Source organism: Saccopteryx bilineata, chromosome 4, assembly GCF_036850765.1.
Source record: "Saccopteryx bilineata isolate mSacBil1 chromosome 4, mSacBil1_pri_phased_curated, whole genome shotgun sequence".
Lineage (NCBI taxonomy): Eukaryota > Metazoa > Chordata > Mammalia > Chiroptera > Emballonuridae > Saccopteryx > Saccopteryx bilineata.
In genome coordinates, this window is record NC_089493.1 from 1,797,773 (window position 1) to 1,818,234 (window position 20,462).

General features: G+C 63.6%; 1 protein-coding gene across 4 annotated transcripts in view; it reads right to left on the reverse strand.

Moving 5' to 3' along the window:
- Window positions 1-2,722: 2,722 nt before the first annotated feature.
- PACS2 (phosphofurin acidic cluster sorting protein 2) overlaps window positions 2,723-20,462 on the reverse strand; it is a 56,720-nt gene continuing 38,980 nt past the window's right edge. For 2 of the 4 annotated variants that reach the window (XM_066275852.1, XM_066275851.1), the window contains exons 9-25: window positions 15,058-15,215; window positions 14,266-14,356; window positions 13,906-13,980; window positions 13,328-13,470; window positions 12,593-12,725; window positions 12,300-12,404; window positions 12,123-12,229; window positions 11,638-11,792; window positions 11,261-11,371; window positions 10,816-10,924; window positions 9,965-9,997; window positions 6,876-6,918; window positions 5,628-5,670; window positions 5,268-5,403; window positions 4,288-4,514; window positions 4,009-4,122; window positions 2,723-3,394 (exon numbers count right to left, since the gene is read on the reverse strand). In XM_066275852.1, the coding sequence (XP_066131949.1) occupies window positions 3,276-3,394; window positions 4,009-4,122; window positions 4,288-4,514; window positions 5,268-5,403; window positions 5,628-5,670; window positions 6,876-6,918; window positions 9,965-9,997; window positions 10,816-10,924; window positions 11,261-11,371; window positions 11,638-11,792; window positions 12,123-12,229; window positions 12,300-12,404; window positions 12,593-12,725; window positions 13,328-13,470; window positions 13,906-13,980; window positions 14,266-14,356; window positions 15,058-15,215 (1,902 nt within the window). In that variant the 3' untranslated portion in view covers window positions 2,723-3,275. The remainder of the gene's footprint in view (window positions 3,395-4,008; window positions 4,123-4,287; window positions 4,515-5,267; window positions 5,404-5,627; window positions 5,671-6,875; window positions 6,919-9,964; window positions 9,998-10,815; window positions 10,925-11,260; window positions 11,372-11,637; window positions 11,793-12,122; window positions 12,230-12,299; window positions 12,405-12,592; window positions 12,726-13,327; window positions 13,471-13,905; window positions 13,981-14,265; window positions 14,357-15,057; window positions 15,216-20,462) is intronic. The other 2 variants (XM_066275854.1, XM_066275853.1) reach the window with 1 other exon arrangement.

Genomic DNA, 20,462 nt, shown 5'->3' on the forward strand with positions numbered 1-20,462 from the left:
CCTTATCCCGGGCCCTCCGAGACCCCAGCCCCATGTGCTCGATGAGGGGTGCCTCACAGAGAACCCACCCCCATGGTTCTTCCCAAGGCCCTGCGCCCGCGGCTCCCCAGCTCTCCGGCCCACAGCCCCGCAACAGCACCCTCCGGCGGGGCGGACGCCAGCTCCTCTTGGGGACCTCGGGGCGCTGGGCCGGGCCGCGCCCCATGGACGGAGGGCCAGGAAGGGGCTGAGCCTGCCGGGAGGAGGGCGCCCCAGTGTTATTATTGTTGAGTCAGCAGCATCTTAGTGTCACGTACGTGACAGTTTAGAATCTGTTCCCTATAAAGACTGTTTCCATTCATTTGTTTTCCATTGAAAAGATAACTACCAACACATACACCTAGAAGCCAAACCATGCACAATGAACTGGGTGGGGTCAGCGGGGGCTGCCTAGGCCAGCCCTCAGGCCCCCCCTGCAGGCCCCCACCAAGGACATGTTTCTCCCCACCCCAGCTGTCCCTTCAGAACAAGTTGGGGTCTGGTTATTATCAATCTGTTCCAAGACAAGAGCCAGACCCCAGAGGTCAGTCGGGTCTTCCCATCTGGCTGGCCGGTCTTGGCCACTCTGATCTGGCAGCCTCCACACACACACACCCTCAGCTCTGGGCCCAGGGGCCATCTCTTTCCCAAGCTGCCGCCATGACGCAGAACACTGGCCTGCATCTGCTGGGGAGATGGTGACCCAGAGGACAGACACAGGAGGAGGAAGGTGTAGGTGGGGCTCCAGAGCACTATCTGGCCCCTGCCGGGCCTGGGTGAGAGTGGAGCTTGCCCACACCACCCAGGAGCCTGGCCTTGCCCCATGGTGACTGGTGGCTTAACCTTTGAGTCCCAGTTGCCTTTGGTCACCCAGTGGGCTGGGAAGCCTTGCTCTGAGGGGTCTGCTCCCATCCTGTGGGCCGTGCGGTCTCCACACTCCTCAACTCCACATCCCTCTCCACTGTGCTCATGTCACAGCTTTGGCTTTTGTGCCCCCTTCCTTAGAGGGATGGTGCTTTCCTCAGAACAGCTCCCTGAGGTAGGCAGGGGAACTGAACGTCTCCATTAAGCCAATGGGGAAACTGAGGTAGAGGTGAGTGCAGCCCAGGTCTGAGTCATGGTGGCACTTGCCCAACCTCCCAGGCCCAGGGATGGTGTGACAGGTCGGCTCGGGAACAGGACTCCACCACCAGGCTCTGCAGGCCCCAGGACACAGAGGAGAGATGCTGGCTGTGCCCCCCTCCAGCTTACAACGCAGCTGTGGAAGTGGATGGGGAGGCCCACTGGGGGGAGGGCTCCAGAAAAGCGGCTGCTTACCCACAGCCAGTTCTAAAACCTTCCTCGAAAACCAGCTCTGAATCTAGAAAGTTAAGTCAAGGGCATTCCACCTCTATCTCCTTTCCACGGAGAGGGACCTTTGGGAAACTAACTTGAGGAGCAGTGACCAAGGCCTTGAGGAGAGGGCAGGAGTGAGGCTGGGAGGCTCGTCTCCAGGCTCGCTTACTTCCGGGTGTAACCTCAGGCAGGTTCCACACAGGCTGCTCAAGCGGTCCTGGGTTCAGTGGCTGTCCCCTCATCCCAGGTTCTTCCCAGGCAGGACCCCAAGCCAGGACTGTCCTCAGGCACCCAGTCCAGGCACCATCAGAAGAGGTGTATTTTAGCAACAAGGTGCTCTTAGGGGAGAAGGCCCTCTGCACAGTGTTGTGCTCACATGCTCCCCTGAAGCATGGGCTGTGCCCAAGTTCATGCCCAAGGCCTGTCTGCCAGCTAGCCCCAGGGCCTTTGGCCATGAACACTCAGACCCTGTACAGCCATCTGGGGGAGGAGGTAAGAGGAAGGTCACAGGCAAGAAAGATGCTCCATCTCCCACCCCCTCAAGGACAGAACCCTTCTGTGCTGCCGGCCGTTAGTGAGGCTTGTCCTTGAAGAACGGGACAGGTTGCAGCTGGTCCTGCGTTTGGCACTGTGCTCTGAGCACAGCCTGTCTAGCTCTCAGCCTTAGGAAACCAGGCCCACAGCCCCCTGGGTGGGCTGTCACGGTACCAGGCCCACAGCGACCATGGGGCAGAGGCTAGTGGGCTCTTCCTATGGAGACTTGAGCTGTGGGGTCGTGGGAGCACAGCAGGGCCGGGGAGGAGCCTGGGTCGTGGGAGCACAGCAGGGCTCGGGAGGAGCCTGGGTCGTGGGAGCACAGCAGGGCTCGGGAGGAACCTGGCTGCAGGTCAGGATGCCTCCTTCCTGCTGCTGGGAAGGCAGAGGGTGGGGCTGCCAGCCAGCATGGGACTCAAACCCAAAACCTAACTCTGAGAAGCTTGGCCTGGAGAAGCCACCCGGCCCGTCTGTGGGGTGCTTCCGCTGTACCCATGGCTCCAACAGTCCTGGTCACCCTGCCTGAGCTGTCACTAACCACCTTAGTACTGTTAGTGTGCATCCCTCCCCCCCACTGCCAGCAGGTGGGCCAGGGGCGGGGGCAGGTGGCCACTGTGCTTGCGTATCTGAGACAGGGTCAGCTCACAGCAGCAAGGGGTGTCTTGAGAATAGCCCAAGGGAGCAGGTCCTAGGAAGCAGGTGCAGGCTGGGCCAGAGGTGGTGCTGATTGGCTTTGCCCAGCCCCTGGCCAGTGGGCCTTTGGAAAAGCAAAGGACTTCTGTTTGGCAGCTACATCGTAACATGTATTTAAAAGCATTAAAAATATCTGCTAATGTAAAATCTCCGCTGCCTGGCGAGGCTGGAGTTTATTGGGAACCACGAGAGGGTGGTGCAGGGGCCACTTGGCTGGTTGGCGGCTGGGGCCCAGGACTGGGCTGACCGGCCCGTGTTCTGCTCAGGCTGCCCCCGGTGGGGCGCTGGCCCTCGGCCACTGGACGCCCACCGCTGAGTCTGGGCACACACCGCCTGCCGGAGCCGGCTCCCTGGCGAAGCAGTCCCGGCTTCCAGGAAGGGCAGGTCGCGAAAGCGAGAACCCTTCTTGCTGGGAGGGTCGGGGGTCCTGAGGCCAAAACACACCTTCCATGATTCTCCGGTGTGACACTGCCCACCTGACGTCTTGAACTGCCGGAGTGTTCTGGTTAATAAGCGGGAGCCGCAGGCTCGTGGGGGCCACCCTGTTAGTTTCCAGGCTGTGGAACATCCGCACTGAAGACGGTTTCTCCTTGTGTGTCCAGGATGTCTCTTGTAGTAAACGGAAATGTTAACAGGAAAGCACTGGGCCCTCCTGGGCTCCGCCAGGGCAGGGCACGGGCAGGGCACGGGCAGGGCTAGAAGGTGGACTTGGAGTGTCCGAAGATGCAGATGGGGAAGTGCTTGACGTGGGAGGACCACTGGGCCGCCAGCTGGAAGAACTTCACGTCGTTCCACTCCACGCCGTCGATGAGGACTGCAGGGACAAGACCGCCTGACCCGCCTGCCCACTGGCCAGGAGAACGCGCCAGTCCCCTCTCAGGCCCGGGCCCAGGACAAACTGGAGGGCCTGACACTTCCAGGGACCCCAGGCTTCCAGAGGCCAAGGACCTTTCTGCCATTTGCCTTCGAACCACCCGCTGTGGCCACCTCCCCCCAACCGTGGGGGCTGCTGGTCCTCACCCCTTCTGCCCCAGCAGGAGTCTGCAAAACAGGCAGAAAACACTCTCCGCTTAAACCAGAAAACCAAGGTGGGAGTCAGGGATTCTCCACGCCAAGGTCATCAGGCTGGAGCTCGTGAAAAGAGAACCCTGAGTTCCACTTCTGAGTCCTGGGGAGGAACAGCCTCTGGAAAGACTCTGAAACACGAGTCAATCTTGTAAGAGGCCAGAGAGGTTGAAAAATCATTGCTCAGAACTTCCTAAGCCTCAAAGAAATGTGTCCCAAGCCTGGCTCGTGAGAGACACACGTTTCATAGCAAAACCAAGGCAGTTCCTGAGCTGCATTTAGGAAGCTGCCCGGTCCTGCCTTCCTGTTTTACAGACAGAACCACCGAAACTTGGGGTCCAGGACCTGACCCCCGGGGCTCACCCCGCAGCATGTTCTGCTGGTGCTTGGCTGTGCAGATCAGGCGGCTGATGCCCTCGATGCACTGGCTTTTGGACTCCACATCCTTGTCCTTGGTTTTCTTGGGCAAAAACATCACTAGGAGGAAAAGGGCTGTGCTGTATTGTGGCTCCTTCAGGGCCCGGGGCCAGGGAGGCCCTTGGACCCCTACTCACCTGGGACACCCACCCGTCCACCCACCGGCCCAGTGGCAAGGGAAGGGATCTTGCAGCTGCCACACCCCACACCCCCGCACACACTCACCCTTCTTGTTCTTCTCCTTGGTGACCACGGTCATGGACATGGTGGGCGTGGCTGCGGCCTCGCCGCTACTGGGCAGCCTGCTGACCTGGAGAGACCGGAAGGTGCACTTGAGTGTGCTTTTGGCGGTGGGCAGGTCCTTCTTCTCTGCGTCCCTCTTCCTGTCTGCGGGCTGGGCCGCCGTCCAGTAATCCACCTGCAGCCCCATCAGCTCAGCGCCGACGCCCTGGCTGGGGAAGCAAAGGGGAGCTCACCGTCCGTCCTCAGGCAGGGACAGGGGCACCCTTGCAGCTGCTGCTGGGGGGGGGAGGTGCCAGCGGCTGCCCACGCAGCGCAGCTGACCCACAGCCCACTGTGGGTCCATCCCTGGTCTCCCGGTCGGCCTGTGGCCCTGGCAGAGTCTAACTGCTGGGCTGTCCTGAGCCGCCCCTTGAGCCTGGAGGGCAGAGGTCAGCCAGCCCAGCACAGGTCGGCCTCATGGAGCCCAGGTGTCCCAGTGACCTCGGGTCCTGTGCGGGTGCGAGGACGCCCCCAGAGGCCACACAAGTTGTGTGTCAATCTGGCTCACGAGACCCGAGCGTGGCGGAGGGGCTGCCAACCCCCAGCTGCTGTCTCCAATACCTTCTACCTGCGTCATGGTTCCCAGACCCCATCTGTGGGCAGAGCACCTATTTATTTACTCCGATGGTTTCTGTCTGCCGTGATGCTGTCCGTCTCCTCGTGAGCTAGGGACCTGTACCCACCCACCAGGACGGATGTCCTTGTCTGAGCGCACCCACACTCTCTCAGTGCCAATTTCTCGGAGCCCATCCGCCCACCAGATCCTCTGATTCCTGGCACTCAGAGGGTGGCCAGTGACCACGAGCCTTACCAGTAGTCTCTAACCCGAGCCCCGTGGTGTTGGAGGGGGTAAAGGGGATGGACAGGAGTCAGGGAACAGCATGTCCAGGAGCAGGGTTGGGGTGGGGTGTGGCTGCGTTTACCTGGGGGAGGACAGGCCCCCGCTCACCGAGGGGGAGGAGGGGGGGGTGGGCGAGGCCTCCTTGGCGGCGGGAGATGTGGATGGCGGGGTGGACGAGAGCACCGCGGAGCCTGAGGGGGCCGCGTCATCCGAGTCTCCTTTAGGAAAGAGTGAGGAGACAGCGCTGATCCCCCACAGCAGCTCCAGGCGTCCAGACCAGGACCTGGCAGGGAGGCCGAGCGGCCCCACGGGCTGGGGAGGGCATGCGTGGAGGTGCTGCCAGGCCTCCCTGCCAGGTCGGGTCGGAGGCCCATCTGAGCTGAGCAGAAGCACTGCGGTGAGCATGGGGGCTTCCCTCCCCGTGGAGGACGGGTGAGGTTACCTGATGTGGCCGAGGACGGCTCCACTATTCCAACTTTCACCACCTACAAAACAACAGGCACCAGCTGCCACGTGCCTCACAGGAGGCCCGCGGTGGAGCCAGGAACCAGCCCTCCTGTCCGGGGGCAGAGCCAACTCCGGGCACCACTGCGGGTGCTCAGCCCCGGTGTGAGTGAGGCAGGGGGCCCTCCCTCCCGGAAGGCATGTCTGGGAGACTCCTTGAGTGGCGGCACACTGCATGGACATCCTGTACCCCCAGGAGGGTCCGTGGCTACCAGCGGTCCCTGGACTGGCCTCGAGCTGTGGCCAGTGCTCAGGATGCACTTGGCCACAGGCAGAAAGGTGACCCCGACTCATGACCGAGCCTCTGCGGTTCCATACTCCAGCTGGCCCTCAGCAAGCCATGAGCCTGTGTGAGTGACCAGGCCCAGATGTCAGTGAGGTCAGGACCCTGGTGTGAGAGAGCCCTGCCCAGCTCAGGGACAGAGGCCCTGGGGCCCGAACCCAGTGCCCGGCTCAGACCAGTGCTACCTCAAACCCGTGTGGCCGACAGAGCTCCAGTGCCTGCGCAGTGCGGGGGCTACACAGGGTCACAGCGAATCCCAGTGACGGGGCATGCCTCGGCCACATGGTGGCATTTTAAGTGTCTGAGGGGCTCGCGGCTGGTGCAGTCAGCAATGTAGGGCCCTCCCGTCGCCATGGAGGGTTCCACAGGAAAGGCTGCTCTGGACTAACTCCCCCCAGGAAGGCTGGCAGCCATCTTGGACGCCTGACCAGGGGGAACGGAGCCCCACTGAACAGGCTGCCTACAGCTGTCAGTGTAGACACCTCGGCTGGAGGCCACCCAGTGGACAACTGGCTGTGGATACTTGCAGCATGGGAGGGAGAGTCTGGCTGGCATGGGGCCATCCTTCATCCCAGCATGGGAGAGGAAGACTCCTGTTTCCCGGGCCACACCCCACAACCTGGTAGGTAGGACCTGTGCTGAGCTGGATGCCAGGACAGCAGACACTGGCCTGTCACCTCACCCCCGCTAGACACGGGATGATGACATGAGCTTTAAGATAGGAAGGATTCAAAGGCAAGCCTTTAGCTCACAGTGGAGGAGAAGGTTCTAGAATGTATCAGCTTAATGCAGAAGCAGACGCAGTTTGACCTGTGGGCAGGTTAGTAGTTCCCCAAGCAGGCAGAGCGGGCAGAATGCAGGAGTGCTCTGGGCAAGGCCGCCTCCCGCCACCGAGCTACTCACCCCCACGAAGGGAATGAACTTCTGTGAGGACTCCTCGTCGGGGCTGTAAGCAAGGACACAGTTACTGCTCCGTCTGGGGGCACCAGCGCACCTCTGCCACCCGTGCCGCCCCAGGGAGGAGGGCAGGCACAGGCTCTGCCCCGAGGCCGCAGGGCAGCTCCTAGCACCTCTGCCACCCGTGCCGCCCCAGGGAGGAGGGCAGGCACAGGCTCTGCCCCGAGGCCGCAGGGCAGCTCCTAGAGGAAGCGCCCGTCTCAGGGAGGGACCTGTTTTTCCGCCCCAGGGGACCTGCCCTGGTGCACAGGGCGGCCAGCCCAGCCCGGCCGCCTTTTGTCCAGCCCCAAGAGAGGGGCCCGCTGCCTCTGCCTGGTCTCAACCTCTAGCATTTGGGGGTGACCGTCCTAAAGCTAGGGTGCAGAGGTTTCCTCCCAGGTGGTCTGGGTCGAGGCGGTGCCAACGTGCCAACTAGAGTTGAGGCTGAAGTGGGGGCTGTTCCGTAGGCCTCTGACCCCCGGATGGGTGTGGTCTGGGTCAAGGCGGTGCCAACGTGCCAACTAGAGTTGAGGCTGAAGTGGGGGCTGTTCCGTAGGCCTCTGACCCCCGGATGGGTGTGGGCTGCACAGGCTGTGTTCTAACAGTGACGACCCAAAAGCAGCCCACAGGCGAGACCGAGGCCCTCTCTCTCCCGTGCAGCTGGTGTGAGCCACAGGCACGTGGCGGGCAGTAGGGGTTCTGTCTGGACCTGGCTCTACAACTTCCAGCAGAAGCGTGGGCTCCCCAGAGCTGCGTTGGGGTTGGGGGCGTATGAGTGAAGCCAGTGGTGTGAGTCAGCTCGGCAGCCAGCTGCCCGCAGACTGGTCCCCACCCCGGTGGGCGGTGGCCAGAGGGGCTCTCAGGGTTCAGGCTTGAGGCCCCATGGGAGGCTGGGCGAGTGTCTCCTTCCTGGCCTTTGGGAAGGTCCACAGGGCAGGCTTGGCCCGGGCCTCAGGAATGGGGTGCCTCCTTGCGCTGCATCCAGGGCTGATGGCATTCCTCTGGCCAAGGTCCAGCTCTCTGGGCCACTGTCCCAGCTCCAATCCTTCTGATTTCTTCCCTCAAACCTTGGAGCCCGATGTTGAAGAGCCATTTACACACGGAGCAGCAGCCGTGCTCTGGCCTTGGCACAAGGGGTGTCACTTGGACTTGGAGACCCATGGCCTCCACCCCAGGGCCATCATGCCACCTCCTCAGAACACCAAGGAAATGTGTTCGGGTGAAAGAACCTACTGATTCGGTCCATCCCGCTGAAAATGACCAAATTCCCAGCCTCTCCCTGCTCCCTAAGAGGAACACAGTTGAAAGAGGAAATGTCCCTTGTCCCCATTTCAAATAGTAAAGCCGCCTGAGTCCTGTGTTCAGGCTGCTTCTGCATGCAAGGTGACCCAGGCAGGCAGTCCCAGGGGTTCCCAGGTCCACTGCCAGGCAGGCTCCTGCCCACAGGGCTCCCTGCCCTCGCCGGGGCACTGTCCCCACAAACCTCCCTGCGAGCTGCACATGGGGAGGCAGGCGAGGGCCTCAGGAGGCCGAGACTCAGGAGACGCCACAACAAAGGGATGCTGCTGGAACTCTCAAAGCCAAGCTGTGCCTCTGGGCCATGCAGACAACATCCAGCCCTCGGCATGGGCCCAGCGTGACAGGGGTGACACCAACTTGCCACTGAGACCCCTCAGTCCAAACCCAGTTATAGAGCACACGTGTGTCCTCGGGGGAAGCCCCGGATCTGGGTCACAAGACCGGGGCTTATGCGCATCACTTTCCCACAAGGGCAGGACGTGGAGTCAGGCCAGGACAGGGCACTGAGCACCCACTGCCCGGATGCTGCCGGGCTGCACACGACAGGTGTGTCTGACTGGGTCATGAACTGGTGACCAGACAGGGCCCTCCCTGCAGATGCTCTCGGGAGCTCAGACTGGACCCGGAGGGCTGTACCCACTGCCCACCCTCTCTTGGGTCTCCTGGATGTCTCAGCAAGCCAAGACTGACCCACTGACCTCCAGGCCCTGGACTCTGATGGTGGACAACACGTGGAACCTTCATGGGCTCCGTCTAGGGCACTAGGAGCCCCCACCTCACCCCTGGGCACCAGTGTCACCCCTGTGACGTGGAGGCAGGGTAGCAGGCATGGGGGGAGGGCCCAGGTCCCCCCAAACCCTGGCTTGTGGCTCAGACCAGCCAGTGCGGTAGAGACAATAAGCCGGTCCAGGCAGTGGGATGTGCTGCAGGATCCTTACACTATGACAAACGGGGAGCAGTTCGGGGTGGGGGGTGGGGGGTGAGGGTCAGTGGAGCGCCGCGGCTGGTCTTTCTTGAAGCCCTAAGGCTTGTTTAGCAGGACAGTCGTAGGGGCTGACACCTTCCTCCTGCAGGCCACTTGGGACCCAGCAACCCTGCTCTTCAGGGCTTTCCCAGAAGAGCAAGTAACCCAGGGCCCAGGACAGCGGCGCCCCTGGGGAGGGACCAGCGGGTCCTGGGAAAGGCAGCTCTGTGCTGTGGCACCCAGGGTGTGGCTCTCGACCGGTGTTCAAAGGGTGGGGCCACCTCGGGGTGAAGAGCCCTTGACTCGAGGTGGGTGGTGGGTCCCAGCACTCTGGCCACAAAACTTCGCTGGGAAAAGCCTCTGTTTAGGGACACTCACTGTGGTGTCACCTGGGCAAGCCCCTGTCCTCATGAGTCAGCACTAACCCCATCCTCCCAGGGTCACAGGCACAGGAGCAGGGCTCACAACCACCCAGTGCTGGGAGCAGAGCCTGCACAGTGGTCAGTGGCTTGAGCTGTGACCCCAGGTCCCTGCTTCTAAGTTAAGAAGCGGCACCAGACAAGCAGATACAACTTGAGAAACTCATAACCCTTGTCCGACTGCAGCCGCAGGGGGCAGTGGTCCACACGGGAGAGTCAGGTCTGCCCCGGGCCCTGGCGGGGACGTGGGCTGCAGGGAAAAGCGGACCTAGGGCACTAGCCCTTCGGGACACCCCCCACCTGCTGGCACTGCTAAACAGCCCTAAAGACCAGCCCGGGCACAGAGGGGGGCACAGACCCAGAGACAGTGGTACCTGAGGGTAAAGTCAAAATGAAAGTTCTTTTTCCTTTTCAGGAAGCCACCAGGAGAGAAAACACGGACACATTACTCTGTGCTCGAAGCCCCTGGCTCAGCCGGCAGAGGTCCCGTGCGGGGACAGCATGCCGCTCGAGAGAGGAGGGCTGGGCAGAGAGCTGCACAGGCCAGGGACCCGCAGAGACACCACCTTAACTTGCTACTGCCCGCTGCAGGGAAGCGGCGGCCTCCTGGGGCAGGTGGGCAGGCTTGTCTTTGTCTGACTGCTGCAGAGCCAGCCTGTCTAGCTCACCTCCCCCAACTAGCCCCTGGTCCCCACCAGAGCCCCCTGATGACCTGCCACGCCCAAGTCCTAGCCAAGAAAGGGCTGCTGTCTCCTAAATCACCCTGGCCGAACCTCCACCCAACAGCGAGCGGCTCTGCCCCCTGCCCCCTGCTCCTGACCACCATCCGGCTCTGGGCAGGGTGAGCACTTCTCTCTGGCTGGGGACCCCTGGCTGTTGACGTGGGTGCCAGAACGAGAGAGCTGGTCACTGCTGGGGGCTGGGCACCACGACAGCTGCTCTCGTAAAGTATCAAGGGGAAACAACCACTCAGGCGACAACAGGAACGCAACCAGCTTATTCTAGCTCCCCTCTGGGGTCAGCGAAGGGTCCTGTGGCTAGAACAGGACACAGCTGTGCCCCAGCCCAGTTCTGGTCTACCCCCCGGCCCACCAGGTTTGTCCGCGAGGGCCATGATCTGGAGCCCCTGGCACACCCCGAGGAGCTGGGACGCTTGGGTCTGCAGCGTGGAGTTGGGTGGCACCTTTGCTGCCCTCACTCGCCCAGGCCGGGGCCCACGCGGTACCTCTTCTGCTTGTAAGTGAGCATGGCCTCAGCGATGGGCAGCTGGTGGGCACAGTTGGCCCCCGCGATGTACTGGGTGATTCTCGACACGATGTCCAGCGTGTCCTGCACTGCACAAGAAGGCCGCGCGAGGCCGTGAGGTGCCGTGCTGGCCCCACTCCCCGTCCACTTCCCCCGAGGCTGCCCAGCACCCAGAGTCCAGTGGCAGTAGCCCTCAACCCTCACGCGGTCCTGAGCAAGGGCAGCAAGGCCTCTCCAAATCCTGAGGAGCCGCCCTCCAGGGTCCCGGGCCCCGCCTCTCCCAGCCTGGCCCCCGTCACCCAGCGTGGGGCTTGCGGAAGGCAGAGGGAAGTGCGACACCCCCGCCCCCAGGTGCTTAGGTACAGCCGGGCCTGGGGAAGAGGTGGGGCCCGGGGCTGGGTGGTGGGCGTGGGTACCCTGCTCACCGGCACTCTGGGCCTCCAGCTTGTTGAACAGGTCCCGCCAGGCCAGGTCCTGGAAGAAGTTGTTGTAGCGGTAATCCACGGAGCCCAGGTACCTGGCCACAGGGTGGGAACCTGTGGGCGGGGGCAGTGTCAGGGCGCTGGACCCCCGCCACAGCTCTGTGCCTGCGTGGTTTCCTGCTGCCACCCCGGGAGGGCTCTCCCCCAGGGAATGGCACATTCAGAAATGTGTAACAAGATGAATGGCGCCAACCAGAAACGAGCAGAGACCAGCGGCTCGGGCTTTGCTGACTGGACGGATGGACGACTGACCCTGCGTCCCTGACGACAGGCACCAAAGGGGGCATAGAGTTACCCCATGGGTGCACCACAGCGCTCACCCAGAGGGATGACCAGGAAGCGCATGTAGCCCAGCCAGTCGGGCGTCTTGTGGGAGAGCTGCTCCACAAAGAGCCGCAGCACAGCGCTGAGGTAGTGCTGGGCCCCCGCCACCGCGATCTTCACCGGCGTTGGGGGCTGGGAATTGCAGTTGCAGCTGGTCACGGGCAGGGCAGAGGGGACAGACGCCTCAGGGAGCTGTCCTCGTGAGGACAACTGTCCTGCCGCTCAGGAACCGGCTGCGGCCACCACGCCCCAGGCCCCAGACGGCCCCCGAGACCGCTTCTCACTGGGCCCCCGCTGCCCCACCAGGCCCCGCCCCCGAGACCGCTTCTCACCGGGCCCCCGCTGCCCCACCAGGCCCCGCCCCCCGAGACCGCTTCTCACCGGGCCCCCGCCCCCGCCGGCAGCCCCCTTGGACACGCCATGGGCAAGGCCGGGTGCAGGGACCCAGGACAGCGGCAGCAGCGCGCGTGGCGGGACTCACTATCTCTGTATCCGTGAGACGATGGTGCTGAAGGCGGCCTGCACGTCCGCTGCGGAGCAGGTGCACACCACGGGCAGCATGTGCCGCTGCAGGACGTCGGACAGGAACTGGGGACAAGGGCGACAGTGGGCCTCGGGCCGCCCCCAACCCCACCCTGCAGGGAGGAAGGGCCCCCACCTGCCCCTGCCAGTCGGAGGTGTTGACAAGGATGATGTTCTCGGGCAGCTGGTCGTCGGAGATGAGGATGTGGTTCAGCTGGTCGTACACGGTCTTCCTGGGGATCTGGAGACACAGGGCCGTCCACACCAGGAAGGAGGGGTGTGCGCCCCCACCCGGGACACCCCCAGCAGCCACCCAGAGCGGCAGCACTCATCTCTGGACAGGGGCCACCTGAGGAAGGGGGGCGCGGGCATCAGAGCCCAGAGGCCAGGCAGGCACAGAGCAGCGGGAGGGGCGCTCGGGCCGCCCACCTGCAGCTGGCTCCGCGTGTCCGGGCAGCGCTCGTTGTCCAGGCTGTTGGCCCGCTCGTTCTGCGGCCGCGCCGGCTGCCGCTCCTTCAGGGACGTGCTCCGGCCCCGGCGGCCGGCTTGCTTCCCCTCGGACCTGCGGGGACCAGGATAGGCTGGGGCAGGCCCACGTGCTCACCGCCCCAGCTCTCCCGAAGCCTTGGCAGGAGGCTCAGCAGGGTGCGCTCGGCCCACAGCGCGCTCGGCAGCGACAGCACCTCGCACAGGCACCAGCCACATGGGCACTGGCTGATGGGGCCAAGGGGAACCTTCCCTGCCCTTGGGGCAGGCAGTCATGCCATGGCCTTGTCAGACCTGCCGGCAGCTAGTGACAAACGGGGGCATCGGGGCCTGTGTGGGCCTCCAGGTGGGCCCAGAAACCTGTGCGCCTCCATGGTGCTTCTCACTAGTGGACATCCTGCTGCATCGGTGCCCATACCCCACTGAAGGCCACACCACATGGGCACTGCCCGGTTGGCGGTGCCCACACACCTCTGAAGGCCCCCCACATGGGCACTGCCCAGCTGGTGGTGTCCACACCCCACCAAGGCCCCCCACATGGGCGCTGCCCGGCTGGCGATGTCCATACCCCACCAAGGCCCCCCACATGGGCACTGCCAGGCTGGCGGTGCCCACACCCCACCAAGGCCTCCCACATGGGCACTGCCCGGCCGCCGTCCTCCCGGAGTGCCCTGTCACCTGGTGGAGGGGATGACGAGAGACTCGGTCTTGGTGATCCGCCCACTGGGTGGCAGCCTCTCGGTGAACACGTCCAGGGCGGCAGTGTCGGCCTCGGGGCTGTCCTCGGGCTGTGCGGGCTGCTCCCCGGGGGCGGGCGTGCTCTGCGGGGAGGGAGGGCGCTGTCAGGATGCGCACACGCGGGTCTCTGGGTCATGAGGAGCCTTCAGGGCTCCTCGGGGCTGGCGGCTCCCTGCAGTGGACGTGGCCACATGCAGCCCGGGAGCCACGCTGACCTGACCTCCCATCACGGGGCCCCTGGGCCTGGCTCCCCAAATCTGCCTCATGGCCCAGGACACCCTTCTTGAGAACCCCCGGGCAGCAGGAATCAGCTGCAGTGTCATCAGGGTCTCTGCCCAACAACAAAGCAGGCACGCCTGCTGTGCGCCAGGTGCCCTGTGGCCCTCGGGGTGGTGCCTGGTGGCAGGAGCACAGGGGCCTATGTGGCAGGGCCCCCGCCTCCCGGTCAGACCCCTAAATGCAGCACACAGGTGGGTCTGTGCTCGAGCAGCGAGTGGACGAGGCCTGTGTCCGCTTACGTGGGTCGCTGCCTCGGAGACGCTGTCGCTGGACGGCTTGCCGCCTGGGGCCCGCAGCTTCTCTGGCACGTCAGCCTGTGTGAACGGGTGGGGATCAGGCCGGGTGCCTGGCTCCACCCTGGGCGGGGGGTGGGCTTGGCGGTGGCCTGGGGAGCCCGGCCGAGGGTTTCGTGGACAGGGGCTTGGGGCTGCCCCGTGACAGTCACTCGGCACCGGGCAGGAAGAACCGGGCCACACTGCAAAGCCAGGAGCACACTGGCGTCAGCTCTCCCCACCATCGACACGCCCGTGACCCTCAGGTGACTGTGGCAGAGGGTCGGGTCAGGGCAGCTTCCCCTGGCTCAGGGGCCCAGTGCTCACCGGACTCGGAGGCTCCTTCTGGCTGCGGGCACTGTGGATGCTCCCGATCTCCGTCTGTGAGCTGGAGTGCGACAGGCCTTCGAAGTACGGCCTGGGCGTGGGGAGACAGGGCTACTGAGGGCACAGCCACGGCCCTGGTGGAGACCCCACGGCAGAGCAGCGTCACCGGGACGCCCCCACCCTCCAGAACTGCGGCACGAGGGAGGACACGGGCCGCTGGGCAGTCTGCCCTTAGCTCCTCCACCGCTCTGGGGTCGACCTGTGTCCCTGAAAGCCAACAGCACAGGGTGACAGCTTCCGCACCCCGCCAGTTTGCAGGAACGGCTCAAAGGAGGGGCTGTCAGTAAGATCTGGCGAACCAAGACATCCAGGCCAAGCGTCCCGTCCCAGCAGAGACGTGTGACGGTGGAGGGGACTCAGAGATTCAAAGGGACTTAGAAGATAGTTCAAACTAGAATGACGGCTGGGACTCAGTGTCTGGTGACAAAGCCACGTGGAGATGTGGGAGCCTGGTCGGCAGGGTCGGGGGCTCTGAGACAGCCACACCCACCCAGAACTGCGTATCTCTCTTCCTGGTCCCCTCCTGGGACAGGCACCCTACCTGGGCCAGCCAGCGCCATGAAAAAACCAGACCCCCGGCCCACACCCCATGCACCCACACCACGGCCTCATGAGGGAGTTTTCTGGGGTGCTGCTGCCCCAGGGACACCTGTTGGGGTCCGCATGTCCTGCCATCCCCTACCCGAGCCTGCAGGGTGTCCCCACCGCTACGCTCCCGTGGCCTCCACGCACCGGAGTTTGGGCTTGGGGGTGCTGAGGACACTGTCATCATCCTCCATGTCTGGGCCGCTGTCGCTGGGGTTCTCCATGTCCAGCGTGTCATACAGAAGGTCCAGGTCCTCCTCCACCTCGGGGACATGCTCCGCAGGGTCCTGCTCTGAGTCCAGGACCTACGGCAAGGTCAGACAAGTGAGGGCTGGCCCACGCTTGGGAAGGGACTTCTGCAGGACAGTAGGGGTGAGGGCACCGAGCCACCACGGAATCTCTCTCAGCACTTCCACCAGCCCAGTCGCGCCAGACACTGGGGTCCACCTCCCTCCCAGGGACCTGCACAAGGAGGCACGCTTCATTACGTGGACTCCCCACACAGGGTGCGAGGCTGGGACAGCTGAGAGCCGCCGTGTGGCCACTAGCGCAATCAGGACGCTCCTGAGGGAGGCCCCTGGCCCGCTCCCAGTCCCCTCACTCCTCTGTCCCTTCTGACCCGCTCCCAGTCCCCTCACTCCTCTGTCCCCCTGACCCGCTCCCAGTCCCCTCACTCCTCTGTCCCCCTGACCCGCTCCCAGTCCCCTCACTCCTCTGTCCCCCCCTGGTCCGCTCCCAGTCCCCTCACTCCTCTGTCCCCCTGACCCGCTCCCAGTCCCCTCACTCCTCTGTCCCCCCCTGGTCCGCTCCCAGTCCCCTCACTCCTGTCCCCCCCTGACCCGCTCCCAGTCCCCTCACTCCTCTGTCCCCCCCTGGTCCGCTCCCAGTCCCCTCACTCCTCTGTCCCCCCCTGACCCGCTCCCAGTCCCCTCACTCCTCTGTCCCCCTGACCCGCTCCCAGTCCCCTCACTCCTCTGTCCCCCTGACCCGCTCCCAGTCCCCTCACTCCTCTGTCCCCCTGACCCGCTCCCAGTCCCCTCACTCCTCTGTCCCCCCCTGACCCGCTCCCAGTCCCCTCACTCCTCTGTCCCCCCCCTGACCCGCTCCCAGTCCCCTCACTCCTCTGTCCCCCTGACCCGCTCCCAGTCCCCTCACTCCTCTGTCCCCCCCTGACCCGCTCCCAGTCCCCTCACTCCTGTCCCCTCCTGACCCGCTCCCAGTCCCCTCACTCCTCTGTCCCCTCCTGACCCGCTCCCAGTCCCCTCATTCCTCTGTCCCCTCCTGACCCGCTCCCAGTCCCCTCACTCCTCTGTCCCCTCCTGACCCGCTCCCAGTCCCCTCACTCCTCTGTCCCGTGTGTTTGGCCTTTCCCCAAAGGTCACAGATGTGGGGTCATGCAGCACACAGCCTAGCGCTGTGTCCCGCAGGGACATCCTGTGTGTCAGCCAACAGCAGAGGCCCTCCCAAGGACGGGCCACATGCCAGGAGACAGAGGATGGACGGACGCGCAGTTCCAGTGTCCACCGTTACAAGCGACGCTGCTGTGACCGCTGGGGGGTCTTGGCGTGCTCCTAGCTCCACCCTCGCAGGCAAAACCCAGACACATGTGTAACTTCTGGAGGGGACGCCGGGCGGCATCCAGGGTGCCATCGTCCCACCTCCTCAGGCTGCGGCCACCTGGTGTCTCCCTCACGGCCAGGGATGCCAGACATCTTTCTACAGACTTACAGCTGTTCGTGGATCTTCTCTGGAGAAACGTCCAAGTCAGGTCTTTTGACGAACTGTCAACTGAGCCAGTAATTTTGTTAATGGGTGGCCTTTCTGAGTTGTCCGTTTACTCTATACATTCTGGATACAAGTCACAGATGTGAGCCTTGCAAAAATGTTCTCCTGTCTGATGAGACGATGCTGCGTTCTCTCGAGGGCATCTGGAGCGGTTTCAACCTGGACGGACATCACTCGCCTGAGTTTTGACCAACCTGTGTTTTCTTTGGGGCGTTTTATAGTTTCAGCTCTTACATTGATCTTTGATCCGATCTGCATTGGTTTGTCTGCAGGTGAGGGGTAGGGACTGAACACGTGGGTGTCCGGTTGTTCCAACAGTATTTGCTGAAACCACGCTGCTTTTCCCCACTGGGTGGCCTTAGCATCCTGTGGAAATCAAATCGCTCTGAACAGGACTCATTTCCGGACTCCTGACTCTGCTCACGGACGCATACACGGCTCTTCCCTGCAGCCCTGCAGTCCATCCTGGGTCACAGAGTGAGTCCTCCCACACGGCTCTTCCCCACAGCCCTGCAGTCCATCCTGGGTCACAGAGTGAGTCCTCCCACACGGCTCTTCCCCACAGCCCTGCCGTCCATCCTGGGTCACAGAGTGAGTCCTCCGACACGGCTCTTCCCCGGGCTGCAGTCTGTCCTGGGTCACAGAGTGAGTCCTCCCACACAGCTCTTCCCCACAGCCCTGCAGTCCATCCTGGGTCACAGAGTGAGTCCTCCCACACGGCTCTTCCCCACAGCCCTGCAGTCCATCCTGGGTCACAGAATGAGTCCTCCCACACGGCTCTTCCCCACAGCCCTGCAGTCCATCCTGGGTCACAGAGTGAGTCCTCCCACACGGCTCTTCCCCGCAGCCCTGCAGTCCGTCCTGGGTCACAGAGTGAGTCCTCCCACACGGCTCTTCCCCACAGCCCTGCAGTCCGTCCTGGGTCACAGAATGAGTCCTCCGACACGGCTCTTCCCCACAGCCCTGCAGTCCATCCTGGGTCACAGAATGAGTCCTCCGACACGGCTCTTCCCCACAGCCCTGCAGTCCATCCTGGGTCACAGAGTGAGTCCTCCGACACGGCTCTTCCCCACAGCCCTGCAGTCCATCCTGGGTCACAGAATGAGTCCTCCCACACGGCTCTTCCCCACAGCCCTGCAGTCTGTCCTGGGTCACAGAGTGAGTCCTCCCACACGGCTCTTCCCCACAGCCCTGCAGTCCGTCCTGGGTCACAGAATGAGTCCTCCGACACGGCTCTTCCCCACAGCCCTGCAGTCCGTCCTGGGTCACAGAGTGAGTCCTCCCACACGGCTCTTCCCCACAGCCCTGCAGTCCGTCCTGGGTCACAGAGTGAGTCCTCCCACACGGCTCTTCCCCGGGCTGCAGTCCATCCTGGGTCACAGAGTGAGTCCTCCGACACGGCTCTTCCCCGGGCTGCAGTCTGTCCTGGGTCACAGAGTGAGTCCTCCGACACGGCTCTTCCCCACAGCCCTGCAGTCCGTCCTGGGTCACAGAGTGAGTCCTCCCACACGGCTCTTCCCCACAGCCCTGCTGTCCATCCTGGGTCACAGAGTGAGTCCTCCGACACGGCTCTTCCCCACAGCCCTGCAGTCCGTCCTGGGTCACAGAGTGAGTCCTCCCACACGGCTCTTCCCCACAGCCCTGCTGTCCATCCTGGGTCACAGAGTGAGTCCTCCGACACGGCTCTTCCCCACAGCCCTGCTGTCCATCCTGGGTCACAGAGTGAGTCCTCCCACACGGCTCTTCCCCACAGCCCTGCTGTCCATCCTGGGTCACAGACTGAGTCCTCCCACACGGCTCTTCCCCACAGCCCTGCCGTCCGTCCTGGGTCACAGAATGAGTCCTCCCACACGGCTCTTCCCCACAGCCCTGCAGTCCATCCTGGGTCACGCAGTGAGTCCTCCCACACGGCTCTTCCCCACAGCCCTGCCGTCCATCCTGGGTCACAGAGTGAGTCCTCCCACACGGCTCTTCCCCACAGCCCTGCAGTCCATCCTGGGTCACAGAGTGAGTCCTCCCACACGGCTCTTCCCCACAGCCCTGCAGTCCATCCTGGGTCACAGAATGAGTCCTCCCACACGGCTCTTCCCCACAGCCCTGCAGTCCATCCTGGGTCACAGAGTGAGTCCTCCCACACGGCTCTTCCCCGCAGCCCTGCAGTCCGTCCTGGGTCACAGAGTGAGTCCTCCGACACGGCTCTTCCCCACAGCCCTGCAGTCCGTCCTGGGTCACAGAATGAGTCCTCCGACACGGCTCTTCCCCACAGCCCTGCAGTCCATCCTGGGTCACAGAATGAGTCCTCCGACACGGCTCTTCCCCACAGCCCTGCAGTCCTTCCTGGGTCACAGAGTGAGTCCTCCGACACGGCTCTTCCCCACAGCCCTGCAGTCCATCCTGGGTCACAGAATGAGTCCTCCGACACGGCTCTTCCCCACAGCCCTGCAGTCTGTCCTGGGTCACAGAGTGAGTCCTCCCACACGGCTCTTCCCCACAGCCCTGCAGTCCGTCCTGGGTCACAGAATGAGTCCTCCCACACGGCTCTTCCCCACAGCCCTGCAGTCCGTCCTGGGTCACAGAGTGAGTCCTCCCACACGGCTCTTCCCCACAGCCCTGCAGTCCATCCTGGGTCACAGAGTGAGTCCTCCCACACGGCTCTTCCCCGGGCTGCAGTCCATCCTGGGTCACAGAGTGAGTCCTCCGACACGGCTCTTCCCCGGGCTGCAGTCTGTCCTGGGTCACAGAGTGAGTCCTCCGACACGGCTCTTCCCCACAGCCCTGCAGTCCGTCCTGGGTCACAGAGTGAGTCCTCCCACACGGCTCTTCCCCACAGCCCTGCTGTCCATCCTGGGTCACAGAGTGAGTCCTCCGACACGGCTCTTCCCCACAGCCCTGCAGTCCATCCTGGGTCACAGAGTGAGTCCTCCCACACGGCTCTTCCCCACAGCCCTGCCGTCCATCCTGGGTCACAGAATGAGTCCTCCGACACGGCTCTTCCCCACAGCCCTGCAGTCCATCCTGGGTCACAGAGTGAGTCCTCCCACACGGCTCTTCCCCACAGCCCTGCCGTCCATCCTGGGTCACAGAGTGAGTCCTCCCACACGGCTCTTCCCCATAGCCCTGCCGTCCATCCTGGGTCACAGAGTGAGTCCTCCCACACGGCTCTTCCCCGGGCTGCAGTCCATCCTGGGTCACAGAGTGAGTCCTCCCACACGGCTCTTCCCCACAGCCCTGCCGTCCATCCTGGGTCACAGAGTGAGTCCTCCACACGGCTCTTCCCCGGGCTGCAGTCCATCCTGGGTCACAGAGTGAGTCCTCCCACACGGCTCTTCCCCACAGCCCTGCAGTCCATCCTGGGTCACAGAGTGAGTCCTCCACACGGCTCTTCCCCGGGCTGCAGTCCATCCTGGGTCACAGAGTGAGTCCTCCCACACGGCTCTTCCCCACAGCCCTGCAGTCCATCCTGGGTCACAGAGTGAGTCCTCCGACACGGCTCTTCCCCACAGCCCTGCAGTCCATCCTGGGTCACAGAGTGAGTCCTCCCACACGGCTCTTCCCCACAGCCCTGCAGTCCATCCTGGGTCACAGAGTGAGTCCTCCGACATGGCTCTTTCCCGGGCTGCTGCCTTCACTCCACTCACGTCATCCCCTGCGTCTCCACGCAAGTTTTACGACAGCTGATTGACCTCTGCAAAAAGGCAGCTGGGCTGGGACAGGATGGGGCTGAACTGCACGCGGCTGTGGGGGACGGAGCTGGACCTGGTCGAGCG